The sequence below is a fragment of the Anomaloglossus baeobatrachus genome, chromosome 9 (assembly GCF_048569485.1).
Source record: "Anomaloglossus baeobatrachus isolate aAnoBae1 chromosome 9, aAnoBae1.hap1, whole genome shotgun sequence".
Lineage (NCBI taxonomy): Eukaryota > Metazoa > Chordata > Amphibia > Anura > Aromobatidae > Anomaloglossus > Anomaloglossus baeobatrachus.
Window position 1 is genome coordinate 184,742,949 of NC_134361.1, and position 22,051 is coordinate 184,764,999.

At 50.3% G+C, this 22,051-nt stretch overlaps 1 protein-coding gene across 1 annotated transcript in view; it reads left to right on the top strand.

Moving 5' to 3' along the window:
- RABGAP1 (RAB GTPase activating protein 1) overlaps nt 1-22,051 on the top strand; it is a 295,120-nt gene that overhangs the window by 141,706 nt on the left and 131,363 nt on the right. Inside the window, 1 exon segment of the mRNA XM_075324109.1 lies at nt 21,329-21,422. Within this exon segment, the coding sequence (XP_075180224.1) occupies nt 21,329-21,422 (94 nt within the window).

A 22,051-nucleotide genomic window follows, 5' to 3' on the forward strand; every position in this document is an offset into this window, starting at 1 on the left:
ACAGCGCACAGCAACACTCCAGCTTTGCTGGGTGTGCTAGTGCACCGGGGACCACGGCGCTGACCGGGTTAATATGTGCCATTACACACTCAGCGTTGCTGAGTGTGTTTATGTATAGGGACTGCCGCACTGACCGCCGCGGCCATGGAAACACTGCGGCGCGGCTGGGACTTGTAGTGCGCCGGGGACTTTCACGCCGGCCGCGCTTTTACGGTGGCCGCGTTTATTACTAGAGTCCCCGGCTTTTTGCGGCCTAGTTTCCTTTCCTCCCGCCCACAGCCCTGACAGGCAGGGGAAGGGCGGGACGCTGCACAGAACGAGCAGCACTGAGGGCTGGAGCATGCTTTGCATACTCCACCCCCCTCACTGTGCACAGTGCGGGCACCAGTTCCCGCACTTTCTGGGTCACGCCCACGGCTCCCTCCTCTCCTCAGGACGCCGGCAGCCATTCCTGTCAGCTCCTCGGACGCAGCAGAGGGGGACAAAGTCTGGGAGACCCAGGCAGGGACTCTGGTGGCCTCACAACCGCTTTAGGCGGGTGGTAAGCAGCACCTGTGGTGCTAGCCCCATTGTGCAGTAGTGTAACATTATATGTTTATGGTATATATGTTTTACACTGTATGGTGCACAGTTGATTTCTGGCTATATACCCTATTGTGTTACTCAGGGAAGATAATAGCATGGCACCCACGAAAGGCAGGGGTGCCAAAACACAGGCTTATTATGTTGCCTGCGCCGCATGTACGACCCCGCTACCGGCAGGTTCCACTGACCCTCATTGTGTGCACTGTTCGGCCCCTGTGGCACTTACTCAACCGGAGCCTCTGCTAAGAGGGGCCCAGGGGGAGCCACCTGCTAACACTGTTCAGGTGACGGGGACGGAGTTTGCAAAACTCTCTGAGACTATGGCTAAGATACTAGAAGCCTTGCAGTCCAGGCCGGTATCTCAGCACAGGGACTCTGTTGAATCTTTGTTCCCTGGCCCACCTCAGCTGGACCATCAATGTCCTCCCGGGGTATCTCATGGATCCCAGGCTGAGGGTTCTGACACAGACCCCAGCCCCAGACCGACTAAGCGAGCTCGCTTAGATTTTCCCTCAACATCATCATATTGTGCAGGGTCTCAGAGGGGGGAATCTCTGGTTGATGATGCGGAGACAGCTGATCAGGATTCTGATCCTGAGGCCGCTCTCAATCTTGATACTCCGGACGGGGACGCCATAGTGAACGACCTTATTGCGTCCATCAATCGTATGTTGGATATTTCTCCCTCAGCTCCTCCGGTGGAGGAGTCAGCTTCTCAGCAGGAGAAATTCCGTTTCAGGTTTCCCAAGCGTACACCGAGTATGTTTCTGGACCACTCTGATTTCAGAGAGGCAGTCCAGAATCACCATGCTTGTCCAGATAAGCGTTTTTCTAAGCGCCTTAAGGATACACGTTATCCTTTTCCCCCTGACGTGGTCAAAAGTTGGGCTCAGTGTCCCAAAGTGGATCCTCCAATCTCCAGACTGGCAGCTAGATCCATACTTGCAGTGGAAGATGGGGCTTCACTCAAAGATGCCACTGACAGGCAGATGGAGCTCTGGTTGAAATCCATCTATGAAGCTATCGGCGCTTCTTTTGCTCCAGCGTTCGCAGCCGTATGGGCGCTACAAGCTATCTTAGCAGGTCAAGCGCAAATTGACGCAGCCACACGCACGTCCGCGCCACAGGTGGCGTCCATAACCACTCAGACGTCGGCATTTGCGTCTTACGCTATTAATGCTGTCCTGGACTCTGCGAGCCGTACGGCGGTTGCAGCCACCAATTCGGTGGTACTCCGCAGGGCCTTGTGGCTACGGGAATGGAAGGCAGATTCTGTTTCCAAAAAGCGCTTAACCAGTTTGCCAATTTCTGGCGACCGATTGTTTGGCGAGCGTTTGGATGAAATCATCAAACAATCCAAGGGAAAGGATACATCCTTACCCCAGCCCAAACCGAACATACCCCAACAGAGGAAGGGGCAGTCGAGGTTTCGGTCCTTTCGGGGCACGGGCAGGTCCCAATTCTCCTCGTCCAAAAGGCCTCAGAAAGATCAAAGGAACTCTGACGCATGGCGGTCTAAGTCACGTCCTAAAAAGGCCACCGGAGGTGCCGCTACCAAAGCGGCTTCCTCATGACTTTCGGCCTCCTCACTCCGCATCTTCGGTCGGTGGCAGGCTCTCCCGCTTTTGCGACGCCTGGCTGCCACGGGTAAAAGACCGTTGGGTGAGAGACATTCTGTCTCACGGTTACAAGATAGAGTTCACCTCTCGTCCCCCGACTCGATTCTTCAGGTCATCCCCGCCTCCCGAGCGAGCCGAGGCTCTTCTGCAGGCGCTGGGCACTCTGAAGGCAGAAGGAGTGGTGGTCCCTGTTCCTCTTCAGCAACAGGGCCACGGTTTTTACTCCAACTTGTTTGTGGTCCCAAAGAAGGACGGGTCTTTCCGTCCTGTCCTGGACCTGAAATTTCTCAACAAACACGTAAAGACCAGGCGGTTCCGGATGGAATCCCTCCGCTCCGTCATCGCCTCAATGTCCCAAGGAGATTTCCTTGCATCGATCGATATCAAAGATGCTTATCTCCACGTACCGATTGCTCCAGAGCACCAGCGCTTCTTGCGCTTCGCCATAGAAAACGAACACCTGCAGTTCGTGGCACTGCCGTTCGGCCTGGCAACAGCCCCACGGGTTTTCACCAAGGTTATGGCTACTGTAGTAGCGGTCCTCCACTCTCAGGGTCACTCGGTGATCCCTTACTTGGACGATCTCCTGATCAAGGCACCCTCTCAAGAGGCATGCCAACACAGCCTCGACGCTACCCTGGAGACTCTCCAGAGTTTCGGGTGGATCATCAATTTTCCAAAGTCAAATCTGACACCGGCCCAATCGCTCACATACCTTGGCATGGAGTTTCATACCCTCTCAGCGATAGTGAAGCTTCCGCTGATCAAGCAGCGGTCACTACAGACAGGGGTACAATCTCTCCTTCAAGGCCAGTCACACCCCTTGAGGCGCCTCATGCACTTCCTGGGGAAGATGGTGGCAGCAATGGAGGCAGTTCCTTTCGCGCAGTTTCACCTGCGTCCTCTTCAATGGGACATCCTACGCAAATGGGACAGGAAGCCGACGTCCCTCGACAGGAACGTCTCCCTCTCTCAGGCGACCAAAGCTTCCCTTCGGTGGTGGCTTCTTCCCACTTCATTATCGAAGGGGAAATCCTTCCTACCCCCATCCTGGGAGGTGGTCACGACGGACGCGAGTCTGTCAGGGTGGGGAGCGGTTTTTCTCCACCACAGGGCTCAGGGTACGTGGACCCAGCAAGAGTCCTCGCTTCAGATCAATGTTCTGGAAATACGGGCAGTGTATTTCTTTTTCGCTCCTAATTGGGAGACCCAGACAGTGGTGTATAGCTACTGCCCTCTGGAGGCCGCACAAAGAACTACACTTAAAAGTGTAAGGCCCCTCCCCTTCTGGCTATACACCCTCCCGTAGGAGTACAGATTCCTCAGTTTTAGCTTTGTGCGCAAGGAGGTCAGACACGCACGCATAGCTCCATTGTTTTTAGTCAGCAGCAGCTGCTGACTATGTCGGATGGAAGAAAAGAGGGCCCATACAGGGCTCCCAGCATGCTCCCTTCTCACCCCACTGTATGTCGGAGGTGTTTGTAAGGTTGAGGTACCCATTGCGGGTACGGCGGCAGGAGCCCACATGCTGATTCCTTCCCCATCCCTTTTTACAGGGCTCTGGGTGAAGTGGGATTTACTGGTCTCCAGGCACTGAGACCGTGCTCCATCTACAGCCCCTGGAGAAGATGCTGGATGGAGCGGAGTACATCAGGGACATGGCCCTGCTTCCTCAAGGTACTCTGTGTCCCCGTGCATTTGGCGCTCACACCGCAGCATGCTGGGTGTTGTAGTGCGCCGGGGGACATCAGCGCTACGGCGCTTGTGCCATGGCCTCATTCAGCTTCGCTGAAGCAGGCACACTTCTAGGAATCGGTCGCGCCGGCCGCCGGGACTGCGGCGCGGCTGGCACTTGTGGTGCGCCGGGGACTTCAGCGCGGCCCGCGCTTTTACGGCGGCCGCGCTGATAACTCGAGTCCCCGGCTTTTGCGGCCTGCTTCCGTTCGTTCCCGCCCCCGGACCTGCCAGTCAGGAGAGGGGCGGGACGCTGGCCACGTCTAGGAATCGGTCATGCCGGCCGCTGGGACTGCGGCGCGGCTGGCACTTGTGGTGCGCCGGGGACTTCAGCGCGGCCCGCGCTTTTTCGGCGGCCGCGCTGATAACTCGAGTCCCCGGCTTTTGCGGCCTGCTTCCGTTCGTTCCCGCCCCCAGACCTGCCAGTCAGGAGAGGGGCGGGACGCTGGCCAGTGCATCAGCGCTGAGGGCTGGAGTCGTTTTTACATACTCCAGCCCTCACAATCGGCACAGAGGGGACACTGTTTCCCGCACTTTTGTTTGGGAACTCCCACGGACCGCCCCTCTCCACAGACGCCGGCAGCCATTCCTGCTGACACGCTGAGCTGCAGAGGGGAGCCGGGGAGACCCAGACAAGGAATTCTGCAGCCTCTTACCCGCTATTCAGCGGGCGGTAAGCAGCCCTCAGGGCTCACCCCCTCTTGTGCCAGTAGTATTCTTAGTATTTTGTTTCTACAAATACTTTGTATTGCATAGCGCTGGTCGCCCTTTGGCTATAGACTCTCTCACATTGCAGAGAGCCAGCAGCATGTCGTCCGTAAAACGCAAGGGTGCCAAGGCTCAGACATTATATGCTTCCTGCACCGCATGTGGGACTTTTCTACCGGCAGGCTCCACGGACCCCCATTGTGTGCAGTGCTCGGCCCCTGCGGCGCTTGCACAGTCGGGACCTCTGCTGGACGTGACCCAGGGTGTACCACCTGTGAATGCTGTCCAGGTGACAGGAACTGAGTTTGCAGCTTTTGCTGACAGAATGTCTCTCACTATGTCACAAATTCTTGACACATTGCGAGCTAGGCCTGTACTTCAGGCCACGGACACTGTGCAATCATTGCCCCCTGGTCCCCCTCAGCTCCAAGCTCCGGGACGGGCATATACACCTCAGGGCGAAGACTCTGACTCGGACGATGGCCCCGGGCAGCCTAAGCGGGCTCGCTATGACGGGCCTTCACATTCATCTCAATGGTCAGGATCCCAGCGAGATGAATCTATGGGTGATGAGGCGGACGTAACTGATCAGGATTCTGATCCTGGGACCGCTCTCAATCTAGATACACCAGATGGTGACGCCATAGTTAATGATCTTATATTTAACATCAATAAGATGTTAAATATTTCCCCACCAGCTCCTCTTGTGGAGGAGTCAGCTTCGCAGCACGAGAGAATCCATTTCAGATACCCTAAGCGTACTTTAAGCACTTTTCTGGACCACGCTGACTTTAGAGACGCAATCCAGAAACCCCACGCTTATCCTGAAAGGCGTTTTCCTAAACGGCTTAAAGATACACGCTATCCTTTTCCCCCTGAGGTGGTCAAGGGTTGGACCCAGTGTCCAAAAGTGGATCCTCCAATTTCCAGGCTTGCAGCTAGATCCTTGGTTGCAGTTGAAGATGGAGCGGCACTTAAAGATGCCACTGACAGGCAGATGGAGCTCTGGCTGAAATCCATCTATGAAGCGATTGGAGCGTCATTAGCGCCTTCTTTTGCAGCCGTATGGGCACTCCAAGCTATCTCAGCCGGGCTTGCGCGAGTTGACTCCGTCACACGTGCATTTGCCCCGCAGGTAGCACCATTGACCTCGCAAATGGCGGCATTCGCGTCGTACGCGATTAATGCTGTTCTTGACGCTACAAGCCGCACGGCAGTGGCGTCAGCCAACTCCGTTGTTTTGCGTAGGGCCCTGTGGTTGAGACATTGGAAAGCAGATTCTCATTCCAAGAAGTGCTTAACCAATTTGCCTTTTTCTCGTGACCGATTGTTTGGAGAGCGTTTGGATGAAATCATCAAACACTCCAAGGGTAAGGACTCATCCTTACCGCAACACAGACAAAACAGACCCCAACAGAGGAAGGGTCAGTCTGGTTATCGGTCCTTTCGAGGACCGGGCAGGTCCCAATTCGCCTCGTCAAAAAAGACTCAAAAAGACCAGAGACGCTCAGATTCTTGGAGGTCTCAGTCACGCCCAAAAAGGACAGCCGGAGGGACCGTTGCCAAGACGGCGTCCTCCTGACTTGCGGTCTCCGATTCCCACACCCGCGGTCGGTGGGAGGCTTTCCCACTTTGGCGACATCTGGCTGTCACACGTCAAAGACCGTTGGGTGAGGGATATTCTGTCTCACGGGTACAGGATAGAGTTCAGTTCTCGTCCGCCAACTCGTTTCTTCAGAACTTCTCCACCACCAGACCGAGCCGATGCTCTGTTGCAGGCGGTGGCCGCTCTAAAGGCGGAAGGAGTGGTGACCTCCGTCCCTCTTCTGGAACAAGGTCACGGTTTTTACTCCAATCTGTTTGTGGTCCCAAAAAAGGACGGATCGTATCGGCCCGTCCTGGATCTAAAGTTGCTCAACAGACACGTAAAAGTCAGGAGGTTCCGGATGGAATCCCTACGCTCCGTCATAGCCTCAATGTCTCAAGGAGATTTTCTAGCATCAATAGATATCAAAGATGCGTATCTCCACGTGCCGATCGCACCAGAGCATCAGCGTTTCCTACGCTTCGTCATACACGACGAACACCTGCAGTTCGTAGCGTTACCTTTCGGTCTGGCAACAGCCCCCCGGGTCTTCACCAAGGTCATGGCAGCAGTAGTAGCTGTTCTGCACTCGCAGGGTCACTCGGTCATCCCGTATCTAGACGACCTGCTTATAAAGGCACCCTCTCAAGAGGCATGCCAACACAGTCTGAAGGTGGCACTAGACACTCTCCAGAGTTTCGGGTGGATTATCAACTTTCCAAAGTCTCATCTAACCCCGACCCAATCTCTGACTTATCTTGGCATGGAGTTTCATACTCTCTCAGCGATAGTGAAGGTTCCACTGGACAAGCAGTGCTCGCTACGGACTGGAGTGCAATCTCTCCTTCAGAGCCAGTCGCACTCACTGAGGCGCCTCATGCATTTCCTAGGAAAGATGGTAGCAGCAATGGAGGCAGTCCCGTTCGCGCAGTTTCATCTGCGCCCTCTACAATGGGACATTCTACGCCAATGGGACGGGAAATCGACGTCCCTCGACAGGACTGTCTCCCTCTCTCAGACTGCCAAGGACTCTCTGCGTTGGTGGCTTCTCCCCACCTCATTGTCACAGGGAAAGTCGTTCCTTCCCCCGTCCTGGGCAGTAGTCACGACGGATGCGAGCCTATCAGGGTGGGGAGCGGTGTATCTCCACCACAGGGCTCAGGGGATGTGGACTCTGGAAGAGTCCACCCTGCAGATCAATGTTCTGGAAATCAGAGCAATCTATCTTGCCCTGCGAGCCTTCCAACAATGGCTGGAAGGCAAGCAGATTCGGATTCAGTCGGACAATTCCACGGCGGTGGCGTACATCAACCACCAAGGGGGAACACGCAGTCGCCAAGCTTTTCAAGAAGTCCAACGGATTTTGACGTGGGTGGAAAGCAGAGCGTCCACCATATCCGCAGTTCACATCCCAGGCGTGGAAAACTGGGAAGCAGACTTTCTCAGTCGCCAGGGCATGGACGCAGGAGAATGGTCCCTTCACCCGGACGTGTTTCAGCAGATCTGTTGCCGCTGGGGGACGCCGGACGTCGATCTGATGGCGTCACGGCACAACAACAAGGTCCCAGTTTTCATGGCACGGTCTCACGATCACCGAGCACTGGCGGCAGACGCCTTGGTTCAGGATTGGTCGCAATTCCGACTCCCCTATGTGTTCCCACCTCTAGCATTGTTACCCAGAGTTCTCCGGAAAATCAGGTCCGACTGCCATCGAGCCATACTCGTCGCTCCAGATTGGCCAAGAAGGTCGTGGTACCCGGATCTGTGGCATCTCACGGTAGGCCAACCGTGGACACTTCCAGACCGTCCAGATTTGCTGTCTCAAGGGCCGTTTTTCCATCTGAATTCTGCGGCCCTGAACCTGACTGTGTGGCCATTGAGTCCTGGATCCTAGCGGCCTCAGGTTTATCTCATGAAGTTGTTGCCACAATGAGACAGGCTAGAAAACCATCCTCAGCTAAGATCTATCACAGAACGTGGAAGATATTCTTAGCGTGGTGCTTGGCTCAAGGGTTTTCTCCCTGGCCATTTGCATTGCCAATTTTTCTTTCCTTCCTGCAGTCTGGGTTGGAAAAAGGTTTGTCGCTTAGCTCTCTTAAGGGTCAAGTCTCCGCGCTATCCGTATTCTTTCAGAAGCGCTTGGCACAGCTTTCTAAAGTACGCACGTTTCTCCAAGGAGTTTGTCATATCGTTCCTCCTTACAGACGGCCATTGGAACCCTGGGATCTGAACAAGGTTCTCATTGCTCTCCAGAAGCCGCCTTTCGAGCCTTTGAAAGAGGTTCCCCTTTCTCGGCTTTCACAAAAGGTAGTTTTTCTTGTGGCGGTCACGTCTCTTCGAAGAGTGTCCGAGCTAGCGGCGTTATCTTGCAAATCTCCCTTCCTGGTGTTTCACCAAGACAAGGTAGTACTGCGTCCAATTCCAGAGTTTTCTCCCAAGGTGGTTTCTTCCTTTCATCTCAATCAGGATATCACTTTACCATCTTTGTGTCCGCATCCAGTTCACCAATTTGAAAAGGGTTTACATCTGTTGGACCTGGTGAGAGCACTCAGGATTTACATTTCTCGCACGGCGGCTCTACGCCGTTCTGATGCGCTCTTTGTCCTAGTCGCTGGTCAGCATAAGGGATCGCAAGCTTCCAAATCCACCCTGGCGCGGTGGATCAAGGAACCAATTCTTCACACATACCGTTCTGCTGGGCTTCCGATTCCATCTGGACTGAAGGCCCATTCTACCAGAGCCGTGGGTGCGTCCTGGGCATTGCGGCATCAGGCTACGGCTCAGCAAGTGTGCCAAGCGGCTACCTGGTCGAGTCTGCACACGTTTACCAAACAATATCAAGTGCATACCTACGCTTCGGCAGATGCCAGCCTAGGTAGACAGGTCCTTCAGGCGGCGGTGGCCCACCTGTAGGAAGAGGCTGTCTGACAGCCCGTTCATGTGGTATCTTGTTACCCACCCAGGGACTGCTTTTGGACGTCCCACTGTCTGGGTCTCCCAATTAGGAGCGAAAAAGAAGAAGGGAATTTTGTTTACTTACCGTAAATTCCTTTTCTTCTAGCTCCAATTGGGAGACCCAGCACCCGCCCTATTTGTTCTTAGGGTTTCGTTTTTCGGGTGCACATGTTGTTCATGTTGTTTCTTAAGTTCTCCGATCGTGTTATCGGATTGAATTTGTTTTTGAAACTGTTATTGGCTTTCCTCCTTCTTGCTTTGGTACTAAAACTGAGGAATCTGTACTCCTACGGGAGGGTGTATAGCCAGAAGGGGAGGGGCCTTACACTTTTAAGTGTAGTTCTTTGTGCGGCCTCCAGAGGGCAGTAGCTATACACCACTGTCTGGGTCTCCCAATTGGAGCTAGAAGAAAAGGAATTTACGGTAAGTAAACAAAATTCCCTTCTTTGCCCTGAAAGCGTTCCAGCAGTGGCTGGAAGGCAAGCAGATCAGAATTCAGTCGGACAATTCCACAGCGGTGGCATACATCAACCACCAAGGCGGCACACGCAGTCGGCAAGCCTTCCAGGAAGTCCGGCGGATTTTGATGTGGGTGGAAGCCACGGCCTCCACCATCTCTGCAGTTCACATTCCAGGCGTGGAAAACTGGGAAGCAGATTATCTCAGTCGCCAGGGCATGGACGCAGGGGAATGGTCCCTTCACCCGGACGTGTTTCAGGAGATCTGTTGCCGCTGGGGGGTGCCGGACGTCGACCTCATGGCGTCCCGGCACAACAACAAGGTACCGGCGTTCATGGCACGGTCTCAAGATCCCAGCGCTCTGGCGGCAGACGCCTTAGTTCAGGATTGGTCGCAGTTTCAGCTCCCTTATGTGTTTCCTCCGCTGGCACTGTTGCCCAGAGTGTTACGCAAGATCAGGGCCGACTGCCGCCGCGTCATCCTCGTCACTCCAGACTGGCCGAGGAGGTCGTGGTACCCGGATCTGTGGCATCTCACGGTCGGCCAACCGTGGGCACTACCAGACCGACCAGACTTGCTATCTCAAGGGCCGTTTTTCCATCTGAATTCTGCGGCCCTCAACCTGACTGTGTGGCCATTGAGTCCTGGATCCTAGCGTCTTCAGGGTTATCTCAAGAGGTCATTGCCACTATGAGACAGGCTAGGAAACCAACGTCCGCCAAGATCTACCACAGGACGTGGAAAATTTTCCTGTCGTGGTGCTCTGCTCAGGGTTTTTCTCCCTGGCCTTTTGCCTTGCCCACTTTTCTGTCCTTCCTTCAATCTGGACTGGAAAAGGGTTTGTCGCTCGGCTCCCTTAAGGGACAAGTCTCAGCGCTCTCTGTGTTTTTCCAGAAGCGCCTAGCCAGACTTCCACAGGTACGCACGTTCCTGCAGGGGGTTTGTCACATCGTTCCTCCTTACAAGCGGCCGTTAGAACCCTGGGATCTGAACAGGGTGCTGATGGTTCTTCAGAAACCACCATTCGAGCCAATGAGAGATATTTCTCTCTCACGCCTTTCGCAGAAAGTGGTTTTTCTAGTAGCAGTCACTTCACTTCGGAGAGTGTCTGAGCTAGCAGCGCTGTCATGCAAAGCCCCTTTCCTGGTTTTTCACCAGGACAAGGTGGTTCTGCGTCCGGTTCCGGAATTTCTCCCTAAGGTGGTATCCCCCTTTCATCTCAATCAGGATATCTCCTTACCTTCTTTTTGTCCTCATCCAGTTCACCAATGTGAAAAGGATTTGCACTTGTTAGATCTGGTGAGAGCACTCAGACTCTACATTTCTCGTACGGCGCCCCTGCGCCGCTCGGATGCACTCTTTGTCCTTGTCGCTGGCCAGCGTAAAGGGTCACAGGCTTCCAAATCAACCTTGGCTCGGTGGATCAAGGAGCCAATTCTCGAAGCCTACCGTTCGGCTGGGCTTCCGGTTCCCTCAGGGCTGAAGGCCCATTCTACCAGAGCCGTGGGCGCGTCCTGGGCTTTGAGGCACCAGGCTACGGCTCAGCAGGTGTGTCAGGCGGCTACCTGGTCGAGCCTGCACACTTTCACGAAACACTATCAGGTGCATACCTATGCTTCGGCGGATGCCAGCCTAGGTAGACGAGTCCTTCAGGCGGCGGTTGCCCACCTGTAGGAAGAGGCCGTTTTACGGCTCTCTTACGAGGTATTATTTTACCCACCCAGGGACTGCTTTTGGACGTCCCAATTGTCTGGGTCTCCCAATGGAGCGACAAAGAAGAAGGGAATTTTGTTTACTTACCGTAAATTCCTTTTCTTCTAGCTCCAATTGGGAGACCCAGCGCCCGCCCCTGTTTTTTTGTGTACACATGTTGTTCATGTTGAATGGTTTCAGTTCTCCGATATTCCTTCGGATTGAAGTTACTTTAAACCAGTTTATAATTCTTTTTCTTCCTTCTTGCTTTTGCACCAAAACTGAGGAGCCCGTGGGAGCACGGGGGGGGTGTATAGGCAGAAGGGGAGGGGCTTAACACTTTTAAGTGTAATACTTTGTTCGGCCTCCGGAGGCATAGCTTATACACCCCAATTGTCTGGGTCTCCCAATTGGAGCTAGTAGAAAAGGAATTTACGGTAAGTAAACAAAATTCCCTTCTTTTCCCTTCCGAGCCCTGCTGTGCACCCGAACAGTTAATTTCCACCACACATAAGGTATCAGCATACTCAGGAGAAATTGCACAATAAATTTTATGCTGCTTTTTTCCTTTTACTCTTGTAAAAAAAAAAAAAAAAAGCTATCTGGTTGAAGTAATAATTTTGTGGTAAAAATGTATTTTTTTTTTATTTTCACAGCTCAACATTATAAACTTCTGTGAAGCACCTGTGGGTTCAGGGTACTCACAAACATCTAGATAAATTCCTTGAGGGGTCTATTTTCCAGAAGGGGGTCACTTGTGGGGGACCTCCACTGTTTAGGCACCTCAGGGGCTCTCCTAATGCAACATGCTGTCCGCTATTGATTGCAGCGAATTTTGCAGTCAAATTGCACTCCTTCCCTTCCGACCCCTGCCGTGTGCCCAAACAGTTGATTTCCACCACATATAAGATATCACCAAACTCAGGAGAAATTGCACAATAAATTTCATGGTGATTTTTTTCCTGTTACCCTTGTGAAAAAAAAGCTACCTGGTTGAAGTAACAATTTTGTGGTAAAATTTTATTTTTTTATTTTCATGGCTCAACATTATAAACTTCTGTGAAGCACCTGGGGGTTCAGGGTACTCACCAAACATCTAGATAAATTCCTTGAGAGGCCTAGTTTCAAATATGGGGTCACTTGTGGTGGTTTTTTGCTGTTTACTTACCTTATGGGATCTGTAAATGCAACATGGTGCACGCAATCTGTTTCAGCCAACTTTGCTTTCCAAAATTCAAATATTGCTCCTTTCGTTCCAAGCCCTCCCATTTACCTAAACAAAGGTTTCTGACCACATGTGGGGTATCGGCGCGCTCATAAGAAAGTGGGTAACAAAGTGTGAGGTCCAATTTTTGGTGTTACCTCTTGAAAAAGTAAGAAAATTAGTGCTAAAGCAACATTTTTAGGTAAAATGTTCATTTTTATTTTTTTTCTTTCCACATTTACTTTATTTCCTGTGAAGCACCTGAAGGGTTAATAAACTTCTTGGATGTGGTTTTGAGTACCTTGAGGGGTGCAGATATTAGAATGGGGTCACTTTTGGGTATTTTCTTTCACTTAGGCCTCTCAAAGTCACTTCAACTGTGATGTGGTCCCTAAAAAAGATGGTTTTGTAAATTTTGTTGAAAAAATGGGAAATTGCTGATGAACTTTGAACCCTTCTAACTTTCTAACCCCAAAAAATTTTGTTTCAAAAATTGCGCTGATCTAAAGTAGACAAGTGGGAAATGTTGTTTATTAACTATTTTGTGTGACATAACTCTCTGGTTTATGGGCATAAAAATTAAAAGTTTGAAAATTGCAACATTTTAAAAACAATTTTCTCAAATTTCAGATTTTTTCACAAATAAAATAAAAAAATATCATCCTAAATTTACCTCTAACATGAAGTCCAATATGTCACGAAAAAAAACAGTCTTAGAATCACCGGGATCCATTGAAGCGTTCCAGAGTTGTTGCCTTTATAAAGGGACACTGGTCAAAATTACAAAAAATGGCCTGGGCATTAAGTACAAAACTGGCTTCGTCCTTAAGGGGTTAAACCGGCTGTTAGTAATTTCCGAGGAGCGGTTACGGCTGTCGCTCACTATGTACTGAGCAGCCACTGAACCCGCAACTCCGTGACTGAAAGCTGGCGGCTGCCGGAAGGAATAAAGTGCATTTTCTCCCTGTATCCAGACTTGTAGTGCGGCGTCCGCATGGTCTAAGAACACTATTGACCCCAAATCTGCAATCTAATAGAATGTTTTTACATGACCAGTTCCCTTTGTTAGCTTGTACTAAAAAAATGCTGATGTTGTAACTTTCCCAAGCTGCAGTACCAGACACAAGAGTAGCGCTGTATGAGGCTGCTTTTTCTAAATACACACAACCCTAATTGAACCATCATATGTATCTTTCTAATATTCATTTTTCTTTTTCTTTTTTCTGTTTTTCAGTCCTTAGCTGGCTTTGACATCTGCTTATTGTCAGTGATTGTACCATTCTTGTTACACTTCAGAGACTTAAAACCTGTCCTGCTGTCCTATTTACATACAGCCATGGTCTCTATTAATGAGCTACGCACCTGTGTTGTTAAAGGGGTTTTCCAGTGTCCCCGGTGCAGTTCTTGTTAAAATAAATAGACAAACTGTGCTTAGCACACACTCCCCGGGTCCAACAGTGAGTCTGCTGTTGCGCTCGTTTTCTGTTATTGTTGACAACGCTGCGGACAATAACTAATCTTAGCGGCTCTGCCATGTATGTGGCATGAGTTTTTCTAGATCTGCTGATCAAAAATAAACGGGCAACAATGTCAGTGTAATGCTCGTGGCCGGTATAGAGGAAGCGAACGGGAGAAGTGGACCCACTGGACCACAGGGGAGGGGCCCGTGCTTACTCATTAGTAGGAGGGGAGTAACTAAGCGCCCACTGCGAGGCGGGCACCAAGTACCACTCCCAGGGCAGTGACCGGGACTGTGTCAGCTGACCCTGAGGACAGGTGAATGATTCAGTTGTAGACGGGTACAGGCGAGGTGACTGAGGCAGGCAGGAAAGGTGGGTGTGGACCGGAATGGTGGCCCCGGCATGATAGACAGGCATGGGAAGGCAGGTACAGGAGACACATAGGGATAACGGGACCTGACAACTAGCTAGACAGATGGGACACTGACTAATGTTGCTCAGCTACCTCCCCTAATGGGAGGGTGCCTTAAATAGTGCCTTTCATCCATGGGCTGAGAAGAATTTCCTGGAAATAGCATGCCGGCCCTTTTAAGAGGAGGGCCAGTGTGCACGTCTTGGGTGCATTCCCAGGAATCCTGTGTGGCATATAGAGTGAAGAGAGGGAGCAGTACACATGAAGGATGAGGCCGGTGCTACAGTTTGCCTCTAGATGTGCAACGCTGGTAGAGACATCCTCCCCCCCTTCCCCCTAAAAGACTTGCTGCAGTGATGCACTTCACATTGTTTGCATTTACCGTATTTTTTTAACCCCCTGAAAATCTTTTCAAAAGTAGAGGGTCGTCTAATACACCGGGTGTCGTCTTTATAGGGCGTATAATTAGCCCTCCCTGTCTCCAAGACTATCAGAGCAATCTTGGAGGGGTCTATCTGCCTGCAGTTCGCAAGAAGCATCCCCTGATGATCACGTCCGGTGCACGGATCCGCCGCTGCTTTCAGTGCTTTACAGCAGTTGAATGCTTTGCGGCACCACCGCCGTATAGCATTCAACTGCAGTAAAGCCATGATGCAGCCATAAGCGGCAGCTCCGTGCAGCGGAAAAGATCACCGAGAGGTCTATGTACCTGCGGTCTGCAAGAAGCAGCTGAGGGCACCGCGGGAACGGAGGACAGGTGAGAATAATTTTTGTGTGTAAACAACGGCATAATAGGGGACAAGAAGGGGACCAGTAGGAGGGAATTACTAAACAATGGGTACATTACTGCAGGGCACATCACTAAACAATGGGTACATTACTGTAGGGGACATTAGTAAACAATGGGCACAGTATTGTAGGGGATATTACTAAACAATGGGCACATTACTGCAGGGGAGATTACTAAACAATGGGCACATTACTGCAGGGGAGATTATTAAACAATGAGCACATTACAGCAGTGGATATTACTAAACAATGGGCACATTACTGCAGCAGAAGTTACTAAACAATGGGCACATTACTGCAGGAGATATTAATAAACAATGGGCACATTACTGCAGGGGATATTACTAAACAATGGGCACATTACTACAGGGGATATTACTAAACAATGGGCACATTACTGCAGGGGATATTACTAAACAATGGGCACATTACTGCAGGGGATATTACTAAACAATGGGCACATTACTAGAGGGCCCAAGGATGGGGCACATTACATTTTATTGGGATCAGTTTTTATTTTTGAAATTTTCCAGTAGCTGCTGCATTCCTCACCCTAGGCTTATACTCGAGTCAATAAGGTTTCCCAGTTTTTGTGGTAAAATAGGGGCCTCTGCTTATACTCGGATCAGCTTATACTCGAGTATATGCAGTATATCACAAACTCTATATCTTAACTGGAAAAGTTGGGGCTCGTCTTATACGCCCAGTCATCTTATACGCTGGAAAATACAGCACATTTTCAAAATATTTTGAAACCATGTATCTTTTCCTTTACACTTCACAAATTCTTGATGCTTAGTGTTAGTATATCATATGAAATACACTTAGGCTATGTGCACACGTTGCTTTTTTTTCAGCGCGGAAAAAAACGCACCCTCTGGCAGAGGGGAGAATTGTAAACAATGCTTTTTGAGAAAAAGGCATCGAAAACGCATGCGTTTTTCATGCGTTTTTCATGCGTTTTTTTAGGTGCGTTTTTTAAGACTTGTCAGTGTTAATAAAGTTGGTTGAACACAGACCTTTGGAAAAAAAAACCTGTGATGTCATTTCCTTCCCCACATTCTGTTTGGATAAATGGGAGGGCTTGGAATGGAAGGAGCACCATTTGAATTTTGGAAAAGTTGAAATAAACTTCGCGCACCATGTCACATTAGCAGAGCCCCTTGGGTACCTATATGTCAGAAAACCCCCACAAGTGACCCCATTTTGGAATCTGCACCCCTCAAGGATTTTATTCAGGAGTATATTAAGCATTTTGAATCCACAGCTACTTCACCCAAAATATTGCTGTAGCAACAATATTCTCACTTTTAGGCCTGTTTCACACGTCAGTGAAAAACACTGACGTTTTTCACTGGCGTGTAAAACACGCACATGTCCCTCCGTGTGCCGTGAATCATGGCACACGTGGGTTGTCTAAGTGCAATCCGGGCTCCGTTCTCCGTGGCCTGTGATTGCACTTAGAGATTAACTCACCTGTGCCCGCTCCCGCTCTCCATGGTGCTGATCGCTCCCGCGGTGCAGCATCCGGCCGGCCTTGACCCCCGCAGCAGCTGCTTCCAGGTCGGCTGTGTCGCACATCATGAATATGCGCGACAGTAATCAGCTGGCACAGAAGGAGCAGGGAGAACGGGCTGCAGAGGACATCGCTGGACGCCGGGTGAGTTAAAATGATTTTTATTTTAAAAGCACGTTTTTTTCTGGCACGTGTTTCACGGATCACACCACTGCGTGGTCCGTGGGACATCAGTGATGCCAGAAAAAAATGGACATGTCTCCGTGCGGCAATCACGCACACGCGGGTACACCGCACGGAGACACGTGCAGTGAAAAATCACTGACGTGTGAGCAGACCCATTCATTATAATGGGTCTGCGTATGTCCGTGATTCTGGTACGTTTAAAAAAAAAAAAGCACAAATGTACCAGAATCACTGACGTGTGAAAGAGGCCTAAGGCTATGTGGCCATGATCCAGCGACACGGCGTCTAGTACACAGTGTCAGCCTTTCTGCAGAGATGTGAGTGTTGTCCACGGGAGAACGCAGCTGCCCATGCCCACGATTTGGGTTCAGGCTGCTGTGGACTTTAGCTCCATGCTACCTGCAGAGCACACTCATCTCCGCAGCATAAATTGACATGCTGAGGCTCGGGAAGCCACGCCACCGGTCAGTTTATGCTGCGGAGAAAAGAAGCACAGTGGGCATGAGATTTCTAAAAATCCTTCTACTGTGCTTCTACTGCACAACGCAGCGTTATGGACGCAGGGAAAACACTCTGCGCCCATAACGCTGCAAACCCTGATTGTGGGCACACAACCTAAAAAGCGTCAATGGATGAAGGGATGTCAAATATATATAACGTCCAACCCCCGCCTGCATATTCTAAGCTGGCACCTTTAGTACCTTTCATGTGGCACTAATGGGTGCCTAGCTTAGTATTTATCCAATAAAAAAAAAAAAAAACAATGAAAAAAATGGCGTGGGGTCCCCCCTATTTTTGATAGCCAGTCAGGGTAAAGCAGACAGCTGTAGCCTGCAAACCACGGCTGGCAGCTTCATCTTGGCTGGTGATCAATTTGGAGGGCTCCCCAGGCTTTTTTTTTTAATTTATAAATAAAGAATTAAAAAAAAAATAGCGTGGGGTCCCCCCAAATTAGATCACCAGCCAAGGTGAAGCTGACAGCTGAGGTCTGGTATTCTCAGGGTGGGAAGAGCCATGGTTATTGGACTCTTCCCAGCCTAAAAATAGCAGGCCGCAGCCGCCCCAGAAGTGGCGCATCCATTAGATGCGCCAATCCTGGCGCTTCGCCCCAACTCATCCCGCGCCCTGGTGCTTTGGCAAACGGGGTAATAAATGGGGTTGATACCAGATGTGTAATGTCACCTGGCATCAAGCCCAGCAATTAGTAATGTCACGGCGTCTATTAGATACCCGACATAACTAATTGACGGTAAACAAAAGCAAAAAAAAAATGACGACAAATTTTTTATTAGAAAAAACACTCCCCAAATCATTTCCTTGTTATCCAATTTATTCAAAAAATTTGAAAAAAATGGGTCCGCAGAAATCCATATGGACGTCCCACGTCGCCTCTGGACCTTCTAGAATATGGGGGCACGTTCAGGGAACGTATCCCCCATTTTCTAGGAGGGCAGACCCTCCATTTGAGGAGAGTGGGTGCCAAAAATCTGCACCCACTCTCCCCGGGTCACAGCTGCAGAGTGCCGAGCAGCAGCAGCCAGCGCCCTGAACACAGTGCTGGCTGTCAGCTGCTCGGCACATGTGACTGGCCAGCGTGCACTGTGAAGGAGGAGGGGGCCGCGGGGGATCAGCGCTGCGACCGGACAGGTAAGGGGGAATACCGGGGGACTAGGGGGTGACCGGGCAGGGCCTGGGGGGCATTTTTCTGTCGCATGTGTTATTGCACATGCGACAGAAATCATAGAAGCAGGGTGGCCGGTGCGCTACTGTGCGCGCGGCCATGTTGGATTTTCGGGAGGGGGGTCGGGGGTCGGGGCGGGCACTTTGGCGACACCGGGGGCTTTCCTGGACTTTGCCAGGAAGTGAGGTCAACAGGAAACCTCTTGACCTCACTTCCAGGTAAATGCCTGCGTTCTATGTGCCGACAAAGGCCGCGGACCGCAACAAAAAAGCAGCTCACTGCGGTGTAGCTGCGTTCTGACCCCACATCATTGATTTAATGGGGGAGAGAACGCAGCTACAATGCACAAAAGAAGTGACATGCTGCTTTTCTTTCCGCACCGATTTTTGGCATCCAAAACGCTGCGTTTAGAAACGCAGCGTGTGCACTGATTTTTCGGCTTTCTTATACACTTTGCTGGGAAAGCTGAGCGCATGCAATTTGCCACTGAAACGCTGCGGTTCTAAACGCAGCGTTTCCGCGGTAAAAAACGCAACGTGTGCACACAGCCTTAGGCTATGTGCGCACTAGAGCTTTTTACCTGCGGATTTACCCGCGGATTTGCCCCGGAAATTTCTTGAGAAATGTCTGCAATCTTTGTGCAGACATTTCCCATGAAATTCAATGAGAAAAAAAAATAGCTGTGCGCACTGTGCGGATTTTTCTCAAGAAAATTTCTTGAGAAAATTTTCTCGAGAAACTTTCTTGAGAAAATGTGCATGTCCATTAATTTCCGCAGGTACCTGCGGTATTCCGGGGGTATTCCACAGGTAGCAATGATGTGCGGTATACCACCGGAATAGCCGCGAATTACCTGCGGGAATGCTCATCGCTGCCTGCGGTTTTGCAGGAAGCGATGTCATTATGCCAGGAAGAGGAGCAGAGTAAACACACGTCACACTCCCTGGACGCCGCACAGAAGCACTTCCGTGCGACCTCCAGGTGCCCGTGCAGTGTGTGTCCTGCTCCGGCCTCGCGGCTGCCTGCACTGCAGGGTGTCAGTGTGTGCCCGCAGTGTCAGCAGCCTGTCACGCTGCAGCGCAGGCAGACACTGACACCCTGCAGTGCTGGGAGCCGCGGGGATGACGATCGCTGCTGTCAGGAGGTGAGATCATTACCTGCTGTGACGATCTCCTGCCTCCTGACGTCACCGCGGTCACTGCTATCTATGCCCGTCTCGCGAGCGGCCCGAGACTGTCACTAGCGGTGACGTCACGGGCTCTCGCGATAAGTCAGTGACAGCGCTGACGTCAGCAGTACAGGAGATGATCACAGAAGGTAATGATCTCATCTATGCTCCTGATGGCAGCGCTCGTCATCCCCTGCAGTGACCTGGGCTGACCTATTGATGTTAGCTCAGGTCACTGCATTGCTCTCCCAGCCAATGGGGAACATTCTGTTCTTCATTGACTGGGACAGCGACTATGGTATGGATCGCCGTGCCCCCCCCCCCCTTATTGGATTACGCCGGACGTGGAATTGATTGTGCTCTTTTCAATAAATTGGTTAAAAAGGGAATGTTTTGGGGAGTGTTTTTTCAAATAAAACTTTTTTTGTTGTCTATTTTTTAATTATTACTGACTGGGTTGGTGATGTCGGGTATCTGATAGACGCCTGACCTCACCAACCCCAGGGCTTGATGCCAGGTGACATTACACATCTGGCATCAACCCCATATATTACCCCGTTTGCCAACGCACCAGGGCGCGGGATGAGCTGGGGCAAAGCGCCAGGATTGGCACGTCTAATGGATGCGCCACTTCTGGGGCGGCTGCGGCCTGCTATTTTTAGGCTGGGGAGTGTCCAATAACAGTGGACCTCCCTAGTCTGAGAATATCAGACCCCAGCTGTCCGCTTTACCTTGGCTGGTGATCCAATATGGGGGGACCGCACGTTTTTTGTTTTAAATTATTTATATAATTTAAAATAACAGCGTGGGGTGCCCACTGTTTTGGATTATCAGCCAAGGTGAAGCTGCCAGCGGTGGTCTGCAGGCTGCAGCCGTCTGCTTTACCCTAGCTGGCTACAAAAAATGGGGGGACCTCACGTCGTTTTTTTTAATTATTTATTTATTTTATGGCTAAATACAAGGCTAAGCACCCTTTAGTGCCACATGAAAGTCACTAAAGGGTGCCAGCTTAGAAAATGCAGGGAGGTGGAACATTATATAGGTTTTTCTCATCTATCTATCTATCTATCTATCTATCTATCTATCCCTCTATCTATCCCTCTATCTATCTATCTATCTATCCATCTATCCCTCTATCTATCTATCTATCTATCCATCTATCCCTCTATCTATCTATCTATTCATCTATCCATCTTTCCCTCTATCCATTATCTGTCTATCGATTATCTTTATTATTTATTGCAGGGACAAACCTGCGGTAAATCCGCGGCAAAACCGCATGCGGATTTGGTGCGGATTTTTTCCGCAGGTCCGGAAATCTTTCACTGGCAGAAGTTTCTCAAGAAATTTTCTTGAGAAACTTCACATTTCTAGTGCGCACATAGCCTTAAGTTTGTGGGTGTAAAGTAAAATAACGTGGAGACGTTAACAGGATATGAATAGTTTTTCAAGGCACTGTGAATCCTGCTGACAGGTTCCTTTTTAAAAGGTCTAAATAACTCTTCAGCATACTTTTTTGGTTTTATTGTTCTGTAGATTCTGAACACTTCAATGTTTTGTTTTTTTCTTTTTTAGATAATGATGAGCCCCTTTTGAGCGGTTCTGGGGATGTCTCCAAAGAATGCGCGGAAAAAATCCTGGAAACCTGGGGAGATCTCCTGTCCAAATGGTAGGAAAACATCTATATGCAATTGAATTGACCTCTTTTTTTTTGTTCTACTATAATCTTCAGTCTTGATTGTAGTACTGAAACCCATCATGTCAAATTTTCTACTAGTGTTGCTGTATAGGCCCTATAAGTAGATTGAAAAATGTCATCTGTTTTGCAGTAATCGCCTGTACCAGCACTGAGAAATCAAGCTTTGCCTACACATGCAAATGAGCCTGGAAGTGCATTGTGGGCGTGTCAGAACACTGTGTTCATCCACATGTTACCAATGCACATCCAGGCATGTGATTGTAATTTGCATGTGATTTTAGAGCTTGATTTCTCAGCCTTGGCACATCGGATTACTGCACAATATGTATCATTCTTATTGTTCTAGGACCTATAGAGCCTTAACATGTTTTTTTCATTATTACACAGTAGAACTTCTTATGGTTCAGGCTACATAATATTATGTCCTGGAATCTCTGGATATTTATGTCCTTCCACTGACTTGTTCATAGATGTGCACGTTACTAGAGATGATGATGTCCTAACCTGATTCCCTGCTATTCTAGACTGTCTCTCTGGCTAGGGGGGGCCCTGGCTATCCTTGATCAGAGATACCCTTGAAGGTGGAGATGTCTGAGCCG